The 19,106-nt window shown below is 34.5% G+C and overlaps 1 protein-coding gene and 2 pseudogenes across 1 annotated transcript; 1 reads left to right on the top strand and 2 right to left on the bottom strand.

Annotated features, from left to right (window-relative positions):
* Positions 1 to 3,847: 3,847 nt before the first annotated feature.
* On the bottom strand, positions 3,848 to 4,799 carry LOC120613797 (olfactory receptor 5D16-like; annotated as a pseudogene).
* Positions 4,800 to 6,763: 1,964 nt separating this feature from the next.
* On the bottom strand, positions 6,764 to 7,888 carry LOC120613801 (olfactory receptor 5L2-like). Its single transcript, XM_039876458.1, has one exon. It carries the CDS (start codon positions 7,886 to 7,888, stop codon positions 6,902 to 6,904), a length of 987 nt encoding a protein of 328 aa, XP_039732392.1. The 3' UTR covers positions 6,764 to 6,901.
* Positions 7,889 to 13,156: 5,268 nt separating this feature from the next.
* On the top strand, positions 13,157 to 14,199 carry LOC120613802 (olfactory receptor-like protein OLF1; annotated as a pseudogene).
* Positions 14,200 to 19,106: the final 4,907 nt, after the last annotated feature.

Genomic DNA, 19,106 nt, shown 5'->3' with positions numbered 1-19,106 from the left:
AAAACACAGATAATAATAACTGTCTGTGGAATATCATCAGGAACATTTTTTAAATACCCCAATTTGTGAAAGAGTTGTTTAAAATCAAGCATGCTTCCTTCCTGATTCTGTGATGCCATATAACATTTCATCCTAGTATCATATATGTGGGTCTCAGCTCATATCATTGTAATGAAATAACACAAATATGCCTTAAATTCTAGATCAAATTATGTCTTTTATGGATCTTTCCAAAATTCAAATGCATTAATTTGCTGTATTGTTTTTCATTACTGTATTATTAAGTTATACTCTAGTCTTTATTTTAGACTTACTTTTTATTGTTTTTTATTTTTTTGTTTGCTTTGAGTTCATCATTTATTTAGTAGTTTTTAAATGTGGAAGTTTAGGTTCCAGCTTTGAGCTTTTTCTTTTTTTTTTCCTTTTCTTTTAAATCTCTAAATTTCCCTCTGAGCACCTTAGAAGCATCTTTTAAACTGTTTTTGATTGTGTTTTTATTTTTATTCAGTTCAAAATATTTTATAATTTCTCTTGTGCTTTCTTCTTTGATCTTCGGCTTCTTTAAAAGTGTATTGTTTAATTTTGAGAGTTCTGTCTGTATTTATTCTGGATACAAATCCTTTATCAGACTTGTGCTTACCTTTTTTTTTTTACATTAGTTGTTCTAATGTAGAGTTGGTTTCATACCTAATTCCACACACAACCCTCCCCCCAAAAAAACACACAGGGGACATTTAAAAAGGAACAATGCATGGAATATTTTTGATTATCACAACTACATGTAATACTCTTGGCATCTAGTGTGTAGAGACCATGGATACAGCTAAACAGCCCGTAATGCACAGGCTAGTGGCCCACGAGAAAAATTGCCCAATACAGAACGTTTATAGTGTTGAAGTTGGAAGGGCCTACTCAATATTCAGTTGATCTTTGAAGAACATGAGTTTGAACTGCACAGGTAAACTTATAAATAGATTTTTTTTTTTTTCAGTGAATACCTGTACTGTTTTTAAACCTCAGTTGGAAGTGGATGTGGAGGGCTGACTCTCTGCATTCATCTGTGCCATGTTATATAGGGGACTTGATCATCTGCGGATTTTGGTACCCATGGGGGACCTGAAATTAGCAGTTACCAATTGTAGTTAAATTTTGGGTAGTCAAAAGTTATATGCAATTTTTGACTGAATGGGTTTCAGGCCCCTAACCTCTATGCTGTTCAAGGTCAACCGTAGAATGGTTCTTAAATAGTCAATATTTTCTCTTTTACTTTCCTTCTGGGCGTGTGCGTGTGTGTGATTTCATTCTACTATGTGTTCTCTGAGCTTCTTGGATCTGCATTTTGTGTCTTTCATTAATTTCGGAATATTTATGGCCAATACATTTACATGTATTTCCTCCACTCTGAGCTAATTCTCTTTTATTTGTGAGTTTCAAATGACAGCTACTTTTACTATTTGATATTTTTATCCAGCTCTTAGGTATATTCTTTGGTTTTATTTACTGTCTTTTTTTTAATCTTTGTATAATTTCGGTATTTTCTTTGGACCTATATTTAATTTTACTATTTTTTTATTCTTGCTAATTCTCATCTATGTTAAACCTACCATTTGCCTCTTAAAAACATTCTTTTCTCTATTGTTTTTCCAGCACTTTTATTTCATTCAGGTTCCGTGAGTTTGCTGAAATCCCTCACGCTGTCTACCCTGATCCCTATAACCCGTAGGAATCATATAAATTTTAGGTTTCCTGTCTGCTATTTCTATGTCTAGGACATATTTGGGTCTAGTTCTGTTTATATCATTATCTGTTTATAGTGGATTTTTCTTCTGTTTCTTTGTATGCCATATAATTTTTTTTCCTTTTTTTTATTTTGCTTACACATTTATGTAATTTATTAAGTGATCCTCACGATTATTCTTCTTCTACACACAACCATTACAATAATATTGACTATATACTCTGTGCTATTCTCTAAATCTCCATGGCTGTTTTGTAACTACTAATTTGTACTTCTTCTTCTCTTGACCTTTTTAACCCATATAATTTTTGCTTAAGAATGGATATCATTTGTTGAACAGTAGAGACTGAAGGAAATGGTATCTTGCCTGGAAATTAATCCACTCCTTTTGCTTGATATTAAATATGGAACTTGAACTGAGCTTCATTTTTGTTGCTACTATGGCTTCTTCAGTGCACTGCAGAATTCACGTTTCTCTAGCATTACCTTATATTAAGAATGGTGGCTGACTTGCCAGATATTTTCAATGTCTAATCCACCTTAAGCTTTAAATCTGCCCTTTGTACATGTAACCTAGAAAGAGGACCTCTCACTTGATTCTCCCGCTGCGCTAGCAGTGGAATGCTATTACTGGTAACACCATGTCTGTTTCTGTCGATTGCCCAGTGATGTCAGCTATTCAGTAGGTTCCACAAATGTTTTATTTTGCAGAATATCTAGCCTTTTGTGCTGTAATATTAGGAGTCAATCTCTTCTAGTTTGCTACCTCCTAGACCAGAGGAGTGAAAATATTGATTTAACGAACATTCAACTAAGTGAAATTATAATATATATTATAATGCATTATGAAATTGTCACTTAAAAATTCATACCTAAACTTTTTTATAAACTTATTGGAAAATAAGAAAGTGAATTTCTCCAATGACGGCACAACAAATCTCTTTCAAAACAAGATTGCCAAATACATCTAAATCAACAAATAAAATAGATATAACGATATTGAGGGAATTTTCAAAATAATCATTAACGATAATGGCTCTTAAGGTTTTTGAATTAAATGTGTGTCATCCTAAAAAAAATCACATTGTGTCCCATTCTTCTTTTTGTTATATGATCAAATATGTGTGCTGAAATCTGTATTATTCTAGCAATAAAAACATTTATCCATAGTTTTTTTATTTGAAATTAAAGTGTATAAAATTCATCCATATCAACATCGTTACAACATGCATTTTGAAAGACATTGCAGTTCCTCTTTGAAAATTTTTCAATTTGTGTAATATATTTAATATTTGCATAGGAGTAAAGTAATGATGATTACAATGATAATTCAATGTAGACAAAGGTTACATAGAACTTTATTAACACAGGAAATAAAATTTACATGTATTTTTGTTGCAAAGCAATAAGCTAGTGTACAATTCAGGAAAGTAATTGAATTTCAATAGAAATTAAAGAATAAAGAAATGATACAAATTCTGGTATTTTATGTATTTCAAATTGATTATTGGGGACCTAAAATAAGAATGACATGAACTAAATTGTAAGTTTCTTTTCCTCCATTAAGTTGATGATGTATTGTTTTTGAAGTTAATAATAAATTGCATAGATGTATAGGTTTTTAGTGAATTTCAGAGGCACGTGAATTTTAAAATATTGAATAACACCAATATTAATCATTCTCTACAGCAGCAATTAGAGTTACCAAAGAGAAGAGTAAGATTATATATTTTGCTATCATCTATTTAAACAAACTCGATTACCTATTTACACCTACAACCTATCAACTACCAGGGAAGAAAAGATAACAGAACTAGAATTTACTGAATATATGCACTATGTCAGATATATTTTCTTTGGTTTCACACATTATTTATGAATTAAATCTAAATATAATATTTTTTTTTGTAGATAAGGACAGAGTGAGGACAATCGATCTTCTCTAGTTTATAAAATCAGAGCTAAGTATATTCCGGCTGACCTAAAACTCATATTTTTTCCATTCTAAACATGTGTTTTCTTTTTTAAAATCTGAGGGGATTTTTTAAGTGACTCTTGATACACAGTGCATTAAAACATCAGAAAGGTGTTCCATAAAAACAGAAGTAACTATTTATCAGTAGATGAATCACTATGAAAAAATTGGGTTTTCATTACTTTGTTGACTGTATCCTTGACATCTTGATTTCTTAGACTGTAGATCAGAGGATTCAACATGGGAATCACCTCTGTGTAAAACACAGATGCCTCTTTGACAGTGTGTCTGGAGTTTTTAGAGTTGGGTACACAGTAGAGGAAAAGGATGTGCCGTGGAAGATGGTGATGTCCGCTGGTGTGAGGCACAGGTGGAGAAGACTTTGTGGTGCCCACCGGCTGAATGCATCTTCAGGGTGGTAACAACAATGAACAAATAAGATGTGAGAATGACAGGCAGTGTACTTACCTCATTAAAGGTGGCAACAGTGAAAAGAAGCAACTGGCAAATATAAGAATCAGAGCAGGAGAGAGAGATCAGGGAGGATAACTCACAACAGAAATGTATTGAAACCCCAAAAAGATAGTTTGATAGCAGAACATGTGAGTACCAAGGAACATGGTACTCCCCATGCATAGGCTACAACCACAGGCAGAGCACAGAGTCTTTGGGACATGGTGACTGTGTAGAGCAGAGGGTTGCAAATGGCCAAAAAGCAGCCATAGGCCAACACAAAAAATAGAAGTAATTCAGTCATCACAAAGGTACAAAAGAAAAGAATTGCACCATACAACCTGAAAATGAAACGGTTCTGTCTTCTACGAGTACGTTCACCAGCATCTTGGGAGCAATGATGGAGGAATAGCAGAAATCCACAAATGAGAGATGGCTTTGAACAAAGTCCATGGGAGTGTGTAGTTTGGGGTTAATTTTGATGATCACAATCATTCCAAGATTTCCTACCACTCTGAAGCTGTAGATGGCTAGATATACCAGGAAGAGGGGAACCTGTGATTCCGGGTAATCTGAGAAGCCCAACAGGGTGAATATGGCCCCAGCTGTTGCATTTCCCCCTTCCAGAAACATATTTCTTCATGGTAGGCTCTGAAAATCAGACCTGGAAATTATATATTATGGAGAATGATTGATGCATGATGCATGCCTAATTCTCTCCTGTGTAGAGTGAGAGGTAAAACAAAATAATCTGGGTTAAATCTCGATAGGTGTTAAGGATCCAGGAATATCTAAAGTTGCATACAATGATTAATAGTTAATGTTACTTTCTCAAAAATTTAGAAATTCTATTCTTGTACCAAAATATCATTTTAAAACCTACAAATGTAGTAGTTATGAACTTGAGTGATTAGATGGTAGTATGTAACCAAATCCTCATGTAAGACATTCTAATCTCATTGAATTCTTAAATTCTGCAAGGAAACATTTAGAAAAGTGAAATAATGTTTTATTGGTTCTATAATTACTCATGACAAGTGGAAGCATGTGAAATAACTTCTATAATTAGAGTTAATTTCTGTAAAAACATATCTGCATATATTGTGGCATAAAGAAAAAATAGTATACGTTCTTACTTATGTCCATATTTTAAATATGAGTCTAGCATTTTAATCATCATTCCTCTTTTTGAAGAAATAGGTCCGATATCAAAGTAACTAATGACTTACATCTTAGTAAAGAATGTCTATTGAATTGACCTGCTCTTCTCTAAGATGAGCACAGAGAAAGTTGTAAATGCCATGACTTGTCTAATGACTTATAGATCTTAGATAATCAACCTGCAACCAGAACCCAGATTCTTCCATTTCTAAACATGTACCCATCTCACTATGCAAGGCTCTGATCCATATTACAGTTTGACATATTAGCATTTTTATTTTGTAAAGACCACGTTTTCACAATTCCTTGCTAATTCTTTTGACTACATTAAAGACAGACTTCATACTATGAAACTAAGGGAACTAGTCCAGAGACTGTACTGAGGGACACAGAGATGCTCTCGAGATGCTCTCGAGACAAGCTGACACATAGAGAATAAGAGAAACATCTGTGTTAAGAGATCATTTTGGTAATTACCCTCAATCGCTGAGAAAGACACGTCCCTTCTCTAGGCCTTTCTCTCCTCTCCCTAGAAGGACTCGTACATTTCTCTATTACCTGTCAAGAATACGGATGAGAATTAAGATGTCTCCATATTCTGAAGACAATTATGATAAAGGAGCTTTTAAAACAGAGAAAATGGTGGGATTTCTCAAATTGGTATCCAAGTAAGACCCCAGTTAAATTTGAACCTCAGAGAGATAACAAATTTTTACTGTAAGTGTGTTCAAAATATTGTATGGACATCCTCATAATAAAGAAATATTTATTGTTTATCTGGAGTTCACATGAAATTTAGTGTTCTGTATTTTTGGTTGCTAAATCTGGCAAAACCATATCTAAAAGAACCCAGAATATTATGATAACCGTCATATCCCAGTTCACCTAGAACTTTTCTCATTATAGTACTATATAGGTCATTCATTCCACTACTTTAAATGTATATAAACATGATATATATTATCTATATACTATACATATATACACACAAACACACAGATAGAGAGACAGAAAGACAGAACAGCACAAGAGACAGATGGAGACAGAGAACTAATTAAGTGCTATGAATTATCCTAAGTTCTGTGCCCATGATATGTAATTTAATATTTCCTAAATTTCCGTGAAATTATTTTTATTTGTTTCCATTTCTCAGATATAATAGTATGTGAATTAGCAAAGACACTGGACATTGTGATAACAAAGAGTAAAACATAATAAGGAAAGCAAGAAATGAATAACAAGCAAGATATAAACATACACGGGAATCTCATTCTGTACAAAAGCTGGCAAAGATATGCTCTTCATTGTTAAGTAAAAGGAATTCAATTTTAAAATGAATCATAGTTTCCAAAATGGACTAGAAAGTGTGATCGTCCTGAGTTCTTTAAGTTTATGGAGGTTTTACCGCAATCTAAATGTGTGTGCATTAACAGTCCATTACCCGTACCCAATTAAAATATTTCAGGTGAATAAAAGTAAAGAGGTAAGATTCACACTGGAAGGATGCTCAGTCCTACCCTTGTCAGTTGCAGAGACAAAACAATAATGCAATCAAACAGCTCACTCATAGAGACCTACCTCCTGGCTGTTCTCTCCACTCCTGCACTACAGACCACCCATTCACCCCTCCACCAGACTCCAGTTGGGGACTCCAAGTCCTGCCAAGAAAATATTCTCTGGGAAAATATGTTGGAGCTCAACACTTTTCTGGAAGCCTCCTTCACGTCCTTGTTCCTCAAGCTGTAGATCAGAGGGTTCAGCATGGGGATCACCACAGTGTAGAACACTGTGGCCACCTTGTCTGTATCCTCACTGTTGCCTGAACTGGGGCGGCAATAAGTGAAAAGGATTGTTCCCTGTAAGACGACGATGGCTGTGAGGTGGGAGGCACAGGTGGAAAAGGCTTTGCGCCGCCCCTCCGCGGAGCGCATCCTCAAGATGGTGATGAGAATAAACAAGTAGGAGGTGAGGATGATCACGATGGTGATGAGCTCATTGAACGTGGCCACAATGTATAGCATCAGTTCATTCAGAGTGACATCAGAGCAAGCAAGAGATAAGAGAGGGGGCAGATCGCAAAAGAAGTGGTTCATCACATTTGATCTGTAAGAGGTGATCTCAAGAGCTAAACACAAGTGAATCAGAGAACACACAGTTCCACAGAGGTAGCAGCCGGAAACCAGCTCCACACAGAGATTCTGGGACATGGTGACCATGTACAGCAGGGGATTACAGATGGCCACAAAGCGATCATAGGCCATCACGGCCGGCAGGAACACCTCAGTGATTCCATAGGCACAAAATAAATAAAACTGCGCCATGCATCCCACGTTTGGAAATACTGCAGATGCAAGCCAAGGAATGCCAGCGGTCAGAAGAAGCTGGAAGAAGCAATAAACAAATCTTTTCCTGGAGCCTCTGAAAACAACACAGCCCTGCCAGAAACTGGACTGCAGCCCAATAAAACTGATTTTCCACTTCCAGCCTCCAGACCCATAGGGGAATAAAAATCTCTGTTTTTGTAAGCCATTAAGTTTCTGCTCATTTCTTACAGCAGCCATGGGAAACTAATGAACATGGTAACCCTCATTCCAGCTCTGCCCTCTAACTCCTATGAAAACCAGAAGCCAGTCTCTTTCTTTTGCTCTAAAGCCATTTTGGGACTTCTTTGTAAGGCACTCTTCTGTCCCCGGAAAGTAATAAACCTTTTTATACATTCAGGTATTTAGCTCACATCTAAATAGTTATATGCCTTCTTGAATTATACTCACTCTAGTCCATATTAACGAGTTTATATATATGATGAAAAAGACTATTCTCCAAATATCACCGACATAACCAGTCGATAAGACAAAGCTGAGTTTATTGCTTATGTTAGTAAGGGAGAACACCACCTCACAGAGCTTTGGCTGTTTCTAGGGAGATGGGAAGGCAAGTAAAGAATGTGAAAATTGGAAGTTTGATCTAAGGTGGTTCTTTCAAAGCAAGGGTTTGATTAGGATTAACTAGAGATCAAGGGACAACAGTTCAGTTTTGTAGAAACAGTACTAAAAAAAAATTAGGAAGTAAACTGTAGGTTGATGTTTTCTGTTGAATAATCCATGGATTGTTTAGAAATTTTTGTAAGGAGCAATGAAAATATTTCCCTGGGAGAGCAGAGTTAAGTCATATTAATGGAAACAGAGGAAAAGCAAAGTCATGTTAATGTAGATAGCAAGGGGGGCGTTTAGTTTAGTTTCCTGGATAAGTATGGAAGTTGAGGGTTTTTATTCTGTGTGATATCTGTAATTTGCATTTCTTTTTATTTAAAAGGTCTCAGTGGGAGCAAAAATACTACTATAACTCACCAAATTTTACCTCAAATTGAAGACTTTGGCATTTTTGAATTTTAACAGAGACTATTAGGTTATATATACATATTATATATAATCTTCCCTTAATAAACCATACATGGGAGATATCTGATCAGTTGCCTACAAAATCTTTGACATTTTTCTAATATCAGATAATATAAAATCAGATGCAGTAAAGCAATGTGATCTGCAGCGCCAAATTTATAAATTCAAATCTAAAATAACCAGCCAATATCATACTTGCTGTGTACCAGCTGATATAATGTCAAAAGTTAAATTCTAGCTATATCCGTATTCCTAACAACTGTGCTTTTCTAGAAGACTTGTATATACAGGGAGTATAATGAGCTTACTTTTATAAGAAAGGTCCCCTTTACCCTCCTTTGCCCTCCAACTTTCCTGGATACTTGCAGGGACATTTTGCATCACACTTAAGAAGAATGCAAGTCCTGGGGATTATGCAGACATTCTAAGTGATTTTCTACAAAAGCAATGCTGTTACTGGGGAAAGTGGTTTCTGTTTACAACAACCTTAGAGGCTTGGACCCCTCTATCCATAATTTCTAACAGATCACCCAATTAGTGTTAGGTTATTAATCGCCTTTCTAAAGAGTGAAAAAGAGTAACAAGAATGGATATTTTGAGTACTGAGTGGGAAAAATGCTAAATATATAAATTTTTGAAATGGAAATTTGCAAAGAAAACATAGAAAAAATTTAAAACATTTCTCAAATTATTTTATTGCCATCATTATTACCACAGTAAGTAAAAAATTTGTTAAACACTCAATATGGCCCCATTATGCTAAAATGACTTTCGGTTTTCCTTAAAGAGTTAACTTGCAGTTCACCAGTTCTGTCACTAAACTGTCCCAACTGACAAAGTAAGTTTGATCTTGTGTGCATGTAGGTAGAAGGATCACACTGCAAATAAAGAGGAAAAATAAGTTAGATTAAAGCTCACCATAATATGATTTTTTCTTTTTCAATACTTAGAACTTTCACAGTGGATTAAAGTGGAATTCTCGTCTTTGGAAATAAGTAAACTAAAGTTGTCTGACCAAATTTTCAGTCTTCATTTAGAAGTGAATCTTTTCACTGGATATAAATTTTAACAAGATTTGCTCTCAAATTCTGCAGGTATATGAGTCATTAATTTTATGCTGTGAGGAAAAAAATGTAAAGCCTATAATATAACCAGTGGAGTTCCACTATTCATAACTAGCCCTTAAGTATTATTGTTTTGGTGAAACTGTCATGCACAATATATGTAGGGCTAATTGAGGTGATGATGAGAACTGGTTTTCACTACCTGGGATCACTGTAACATTCTCTTGAGGCTCTCTGGCATGAGACGCTCATCCATAAGTCCTTCCATCTCCTCAGAAGCACCTTTTGATACCAAGTCTTATAGAAGCCTTTACTGGGCAAGTCTTTCAATGCCATGAAAAAACCAATCAATTTCCAGTACAGAAGTAAAATTTTTTTTTGCTCTTCCATGTGGTTTTTTATGGTAATTTAAATAGCAATAGTTACATTTTTAAATATTTGAACTATGTGCAAGGAACAATAAAGGCGATCCTTGCAGGATTCCAAACACCATTTAAAAAAAATCCCGACATTTCTGAGAGTGAAAATTGCCTATTCAAATCAACACTAACAGCATTTCTATTATAATTGCCAATGCGATTTTAGAGGAAAAAATTGCAATGGCAAAAACTCTGCTAATTATTCCCTAGGTATCTTTTCTAAATAAGTATGTTTGGAATCCTTCAATTATTAGGTAGGTCCCCAAAGACACGAGAAAGCATGTAAAAGTCATTGGTTGTATTGGTGAAATTATTCATCTATGTAAGTGGAAAACAGTTCCTTCCTTGGTAAATAGATTCTGTGTTTACTAGACTGGCTTTAATGGCATAAAAGTAGGCTTTTATGGATCTGAGAGCAAGAACTATTGATTTGTGTCTAAGTAGATGAGATAAACCACATTTTTCAGTTAGTATCATGCCCACAAAGTGATCTATGTTGTGTCACTCTTTCTCATATAACTTCTATGGGAATCTAAAACATCTAAAACACTTTTTGTTTAAAGAAATTTTTCTGTTACAGGTAAGAGAACTGAAGCATGGTTGGCTACCTAATCATTTGAATTAGTTAATTTTCTATCTTCAGATTGTTTATGTTATATATTTGGGAAGATTTTAGTGAATCATAGTATTCTCATTGGATCTTTTGGTTCATTCCCTTTTAATGCAAGTATCCAAGATTCACTATCTTTTCCCATCTTCACCTTCATATCTCTTCTCTTCCCTTTTACATTTCTATAAATGGAATTCTCAGGCTATTAAAAAAGATGATCAATGTGAAGGTTCCAAGAATATATGCCCTGCTTTCATGGTGAGTAGGTGAGACATTTCTTCCTTCCTGCAACAGTTTTATGCACCTCAGCCTGTCTCACAGTGGCCAAACTATTGGTCTTCTAACACCTTCATGTTTTCTCTCTGGTTTTGGATACATCTGTATTGAATTATACCTGTCAACTACCACCTGAATAACTTGGTATATTCCACCAAGCCTCAATGTTCTTATCCAAAATATAGAATTAATAATAAAAATCTAACTTATACAGACTTAAATGTATTATAAAGCTTTAGGGTCAAGAGCTTGGGTTCCAGTCCTGTTTCTATCATATCTTAGCTCTCAAACTTGCTCTCAACTGTAAAAAAAAAAAAAGATTGTAATAATAACCACGTTGTAATTTTGCTACTTTTTTGTGACAATTAAATTAATTATATGTAAAGTACTTAGAATATTGCGTTGCACATAAAACCATTAAATACATGATAATCATTATTAATAAAACCTTACCATATAGCACTAGTGATAAGCCAAAAAGAAGAGAGAGTAGTGGAGCAATTTAAACTAGTATTTGCTATTTATCTACAATGTGTCAGTAAGTGTGACCATATGAAAAGATAAATATGTAGATAAGTAGGTAGAAGATGATAGATACATAGATGATAGATAGATAATTTTTCTAATTTAACCCATACAACAACCTTTTGAGATATTTCTTGTCATTCTTATAATCCATGCACGTGTGCGTGTGTGTGTGTGTGTGTGTGAGAGAGAGAGAGAGATGCAAAAGCTTATATGCAGCCATGAGAAGAATCTAGCAAAATTAAAACTAACTGCATAGCAAGGTCTTATCTTTCTTAAACACCTTGGTTACTTTGTAAGCAAGCAAAATAAGAAGTAATTAACCACTCTCCTAATGTAGTATTATATATCCTTCATACTCTCTGAAGCCAAAACATAACACAAAACATTAACCCTTCTGATTCTCTCAAGATTCTTCTTTGTGCCTGTATCATAAGATGGTTTTAATGATCAGATCATATAAATAAATAAAGTTTTTAGCGCTGTCACTGTTCAAATATTTTTGCATAAATGAGAGAATGAACCCAAATCATTTTGTTCTCCTCCTGCCCATTATGGCTGCACTAACATAGCCTATGGGATGCTTACTGGTTTTGTTTTACGTATTTTGAAGTCCATCATTCAACGTTAAGATAAAATTTCTTGTACTTCAAAGTTAGGTCAAATTCCTCCCATTCCTGGAAAAATTCTGAGGTCACAGAAGGAAAAATTGGCAGAATTCTTAGACTCAACAACCTAAATCATATTAGCATTAAAAATCAATGGCAGCTAACTATTTTCTTTTGCTCATAGCATATAATCAATGGGAAGGCCATATAGAGTAATTTTATTTAATTATAAGTCAGTTTATGACTACATTTTTTGCATGCTTTACTCAGTCAATTCATATTTATTGAGCACTTCCTAGAGGCCAAGAATTATAATACATGTGAAGAAACAATTAATCAACTTAGTTTAGTATCTTGACAGGATTTATGGAATTACCTTAAACTCTTTCCGATGAAAAATATATACTCACAACTAACGTTTACTAAAATTTGTTTTCATTTCACTAAGATCACTTTTACTTTCTATTTAAAAAAACAATTGGTGTATCTTTCATTACACCACACATCTACTCTGTCAAAAATACAGCATACCAATATGTATTAAATTCTGGACAGATAGAGCAAATTGTTCTGTAATTATCATTCCAAAGTATATTCTATAAGTCCATTTATTTTTAATTATATATATATTTTTCTCCTCGTGACATCATCAGTCCATTAATGAATTCATTACTTCCTCTAATCTTCTGGGCCAACGATTGTGCAATATTTGGCATACAAATAGGTAAGGAGACTCAGACATGACCCTCGCATGCAGAGAGACAACTGTCCGTAGGAAGAAGTGGTCATTAATCAAACAAATAAAATAAAAACTAGCAACCGTCAAATCTCATAGATACTAAATTCTGAAATACATTTCTCAGAGTTTGTATTTAAAAGGCACTTTGGGCTGGGGTTCTTTATTAGATCGCTTTTTTGTACGTTTGTTGAAACAATGAAATAACAATAATTTTATCAAATTATTTTTCTCTTTCCATCAATATAACATTTTAGGATGGTAGAATTCTCCTAAAAAGGAAACACAGAATATGGAATTTATAGATGGAAACAGCACCTTGGTGACTGAGTTTATTCTGTTAGGGTTTTCAACACGCCCTGAACTGCAGATTGTCCTCTTCCTCGTGTTTCTGACGTTGTATGGTATAATTTTGCTGGCAAACATTGGATTAATGATGTTAATCAGAATCGATCGGCGCCTTCAAACCCCATGTATTTTTTCCTTAGCAACTTATCCTTCGTAGACCTTTGCTATTCTTCAGCCATTGTTCCCAAAATGCTGGTCAACTTCCTCTCAGAGAACACATCTATTTCCTATTATGGCTGTGCCCTGCAGTTTTACTTCTTCTGTGCTTTTGCAGATACGGAATCCTTTATCTTGGCTGCCATGGCATACGATCGCTATGTCGCCATCTGTAACCCTTTACTGTACACGGGTGTGATGTCTCGGGGAATCTGCATATGGTTGATCGTCTTGTCATACATTGGAGGCAACATGAGTACCCTGGTTCACACAATCTTTGCGTTTATTCTCAAATATTGTGATAAAAATGTCATTAATCATTTCTTCTGTGACCTCCCTCCCCTGCTTAAGCTACCTTGCACAGACACATCAGTTAATGAGTGGCTCCTCTCCACGTATGGCAGCTCGGTGGAAATTATCGGTTTCATCATTATCATCACCTCCTATGCTTTCATTCTTCACTCAGTCTTCAAGATCCGCTCTTCCATCGGAAGGAAGACGTCCTTCTCTACATGTGCGTCTCATCTGAATTCTGTGGCCATCTATCAGGGGACCCTTCTCTTCATTAACTCACGGCCCAGTTACCTGTATTCACCCAATATTGATAAATTTATCTCAGTGTTCTACACTGTTATCATCCCAGTGCTGAACCCACTGATTTACTGTTTGCGAAACAAAGATGTAAAAGATGCCACTAAGAAAGCCATAGGATCTAAGGTAGATGCCTCGTGAGATATGAGGGTCCAAGATTCATCTAATTCCCAAATTACCAGCTCTAACTGGGAATCAGCAACAACCTTACCACATACGTCATTTCTCACACAGGAGACTCTGTCAAACATTTATTCTTCACACAGTCAAATGCATTTTATAACCCCAAAATGTAAGAAAATATTTTTTTCAAAATTACTGCTAAATAATAGACTACTGTTCAATGATCACTAGTTTGGAGTTAAAGCTAACATGGGTTGTATCAGGTTGTCTTAAGGGTTGTAGTAAATACTTCAGAAAAGTACATATGTGTGTGTGGATATGTGTGTTTATGTGTAGAATATCTATTGACAAGTATAGATTACAGGATGACGGAAGAAGCCAGATTTCCTTGGTTCGTATTGCAGCTCTGTGTTAATCTAGTGAATGGCACTTTAAACAAGTTACTTAAATTTTCTATGCCTCAGTTAACCTTTCTGTAAAATGAGAAGAATATAGCACCTACATCATTGCTACATATTACCTGAGTAAATGCTGATATTACTGCCAATACGATTAAGCATTTCATAGGTGTTAATTATATATATATGTGTGTGTGTGTGTGTGTGTGTGTGTGTACTATGACTCCCCCCAAAATTCTAGAATTATACCCAAGAGAAATGAATGAATATGTTCACCAAAAGACATGAACAAAAATATTCACCATTGAATTATTTGGGATAGCATAAAAATAAAAACAGAAAAGCATCAAAATACATAAAGCAACTACTAACAGAACTAAAGGAAGAAACTGACAAAAATCAAAAACACAATTAGAGTAGGAGACCTAAATACCCTAATGTTAGCTATGGATAGATCATCTAAACAAAAAATCAATAAGGAAATATCAGCCTTAAATGACCAATTAACCCAATTGAACATCATTGACATTTACAGAGCCTTTCATTCCCAGACATCAGATTATAAATTGTTCTCTAGTGCACATGAAACCTTCTCAAGGATAGACCATATATTTGGACATGAAACTAGCCTCAACAAATTCAAGAAGTTTGAAATCATATCAAGCACAATGCTTTGCGAATGGAGATCAACTGCAAAAAGAAAGTGGGGAAACCCACAGAGAAGTAGAGATTATACAAGATATTAATTAAGAATGTTGGGTCAAAGACGAAATAAAAGGAGAAATCAAAAGATACAGAGAAACAAATGAGAATGAGACTACAACATATTAAGAATTCTGAGATACATCAAAAGCGATAATAAGAGGAAAGTTTATATTATGACAGGCTTATATCAGGAAACAAGAAAAATAACAAACAACAACTAACATTGAATCTTAAAGAACTAGAAAAGAAGAACACCTGAAGCCCAAAGCCAGCAGAAGGAAGGAAATAATAAAAATTAAAGCAGAATTCAATGAAACTGAGAACAAAAAGGCAAGAGAAAAAATTAATGCAACAAAGAGCTAGTTCTTTAAAAACAGCAATAAAATTAACTACCCCTCATTAGACTCATTAAGGAAAAAAGAGAAAATGCACAAATAAACAAAATCAGAAATGAGAGAAAATTTATGACTGATACCACAATAAAAGAATCAAACAAGAATACTAGGAAAGATTATATGCCACCAAATTCGATAACCTAGAAGAAATGAACAAGTTCTTAAATCTTCCTAGATTGAATCAAAAAGAATTAGAAAATTTAAATAAATTGATCAACAGTAAGGAAATTGAAACAATCATCGAAAACCTCCCCAAAAGTAAAAACTGTCCAAGACCAGTGGCTTCACTAGTGAATTCTACCAAACGTTCAAAGATAATGTAATACTTGTTCTTCTCAAACTCTTACAAAAAATCAAAGAAGAGGCAATACTTCCTAACTCAATTTATGAAGTCCGCGTTATCCTGATAACAAAATCTGGTAAAGATAACACACGAAAAAGAAAACTACAGACCAATATCTTTGATGACTATAAATGCAAACATCTTAAAACACTAGCCAATCAAATACAACAATACATTAAAAAGATTATACATCACGATCAAATGGGCTTCATTCCAGGGGTATAATTATGGTTGAACATACACAAATTGATCAATATGATATACTATATAAACAAAATTAAAGATAAAAACCATATAATCATATCAATAGATACGGAAAAAGTATTTGACAAGATACAGCATCCATTTATTATTAAAACACAATAAAATGTATATAGATAGAAAATATCTCAACATAGTAAAGGTCATAAATGACAAACCCTCAGCTAATGTCATACTTAATGGTGAAAAACCGAAACCTTTCGCTCGAACATCAGGAACAGAACAAGGATGCTCACTCTCACCACTCTTATTCAATATAGTGTTGGTATTCCTAGCCAGAGCAATCAGGCAGGAGAAAGAAATAAAAGTCATCCAAATTAGGAATGAAGAAGTCAAATTGTCATTTTTTGCAGATGATATGAATTCTCTATACAGAAAGCTCTAAAGACTGCAACCAAAAAAAAAAAAAACTGTTAGAAATAATGAAAAGAATAAAGTTTCAGGATACAAAATTATTGTACAAAAATCCATTGTGTTCCTATAACCTAACAATACATTTCAGAAAAAGAAATGAAAAAAAAAATACTCCGTTTGCAATAGCAACAAAAGGAATAAAATACTTAAGAAGAAACTTGACAAAGCATGTGAAGGACCTATACACTGAAAACTATAAGACATTATTAAAAGAAACTTCAGACACAAAGAAATGTAAAATTATTCCATGTTCATGTATTGGAAGAATCAAAATTGTTAAAACAGCCTTATTACCCAAAGCACTACACAAATTTAATGCAATCCCTATAAAAATTCCAATAGCATTTTTTAAAGAATAGAACACAAAAGAAATCATTAGTTCTACATGGAATCACATAAGACCTCAAACAGCCAAAGCAATCCTGAGAAAAAAGATCGAGGCCGGAAGCGTCATACTGCCTTACTTCAAATTATACTACAAAGCAACAATAATCAAAACAGCATGGTATTGGCAGAAAAACGGACACACAGACCAATGGAACAGAATTCAGAGCCCACAAATAAATCCACATATATATGGGCAAATAATTTTTGACAAAAGATCCAAAAACATATACCAGAGAAAAGAAACCTCTTCAATAAATGGTTTATGAGAAAACTGGAAGGACACATGCAAAAGAATGAATCTAGACTGTTATCTGTCATCATACACCAAAATTAACACAAAACGAATCAAAGACCTAAATAGAGGACCTGAAACAACAAATAGCAAAGAGGAAAACATAGGTACTAACTGACGGACTTTGGATATAGATATTTATTGAATTTGACCTCAAAGGCAAGAGAAGTAAAAGCAAAAATAAATGAAAGAGACTATATCAAATTCAAAAGCTAATGCAATTGGGGTGATCATTTTATGAACTATATAGATGTCTAACCAATGTACTGTATATTTGAAACTAATTTAAATAAATAAATTAAAAAATAAAAAAATTCAAATTAAAAAAAGCTCCTGTGCAGCAAAAGAAACCAAAAACAGAACAAAGAAGCGACCATCTGAATGGGAGAAGATATTTGCAAACAACACCACTGATAAGGGGCTAATATCAAATTTATACAAAGAATTCATACAACTCAACAACAACATTAAAAACAATTCAATTAAAAAATGGGCAGAAGACCTGAACAGACATTTTTCTAAAGAAGACATACAAATGGCCAACAGATATATGAAAAGATACTCAGCTTCTCTAGCTGTTAGGGAAATGCATATCAAAACCACAGTGAGATACCACCTTACATCCGCTCACAATGGCAATTATCAACAAGACAAGTAATTACAAGTGTTGCAGAGGTTGTAGAGGGGAAAGGAGTCCTCATACACTGCTGATGTGAAAGTAAATTGCTACAGATACTAGGGAAAACAGAATGGAGTTTCCTCTAAAAATTAAGAATAGAATAGCCATATGATCCAAAAATCATTCTTCTGTATGTCTACCTTCAAAATTTGAAAATATTTATGCATAAGGAAATGTTAGGTAGCTAGTCAGACATGAGTGACAAGGGGAACAAAGGAATAGGGGCCCAGCCTGGAGACTGTCCAAAGAACATCTCAATGGTACTAGAATTCTGGGTATGCACATGAGTACTAGGCAAAGAGTTATAGAGCAGCCAAGTGTCAATCAAAATAACCTCCCTTGCCAATCACCTAGGAATGCCTTTGGAACCACTCATCACAGCCCAAATATAATGCAAGTATTCCCACCTTTGGGCCTTTTTTGTGTGGTTGTTGGCTGTTGTGACAGCTCATCACTGAAACCATGTGCCTCCTTGGGGCATGTTTGTCTTTCTAAAATATACCTTTAATAAATCTTTTCTAAATCTCACTGACCTATGATTCTTCACTGTGTCAATGAGGAAGAACTGAAGAAAAATGCTAACTATGTTTCTGCGCCATTATCCCTCCCCATCCCCCATGCTGCTGGAGCTACGTGGGGTTTTGCATCAACCCAGTGGTAACAGATATATGCACCCCAATGTTCATTCCAGCATTAGTCATGGTGGCCAGGACATGGAAACAACCGAAGTGCCTTTACAGATGATGGATAAAGAAGATGTGGTGCATATAAACAATGGAATATTACTCTGCCATAAGAAAAGATGAAATAATGCCAACAGTTTGTGACAACATGGATGGATCTTGAGATTATCATGCTAAGCAAAAATAAGTCAGACAGAAAAAGTTGAGAACCATATGATTTTACTTACAGGTGGGATATAAAACTGAAAGCAGCAAACAAGACAAACAAAAACTCATTGATGCAGACAACAGTTTAGTGGTTACCAGAGGGAAAGTGGGGAGGGGAAAAGTACATAAGGGCAAAGGAGATCAAATACATGCTGATGGAA

This window comes from Pteropus medius, unplaced genomic scaffold, assembly GCF_902729225.1.
Source record: "Pteropus medius unplaced genomic scaffold, Ma_sr-lr_union100, whole genome shotgun sequence".
Lineage (NCBI taxonomy): Eukaryota > Metazoa > Chordata > Mammalia > Chiroptera > Pteropodidae > Pteropus > Pteropus medius.
This window is presented reverse-complemented; position numbering and strand designations above follow the sequence as displayed.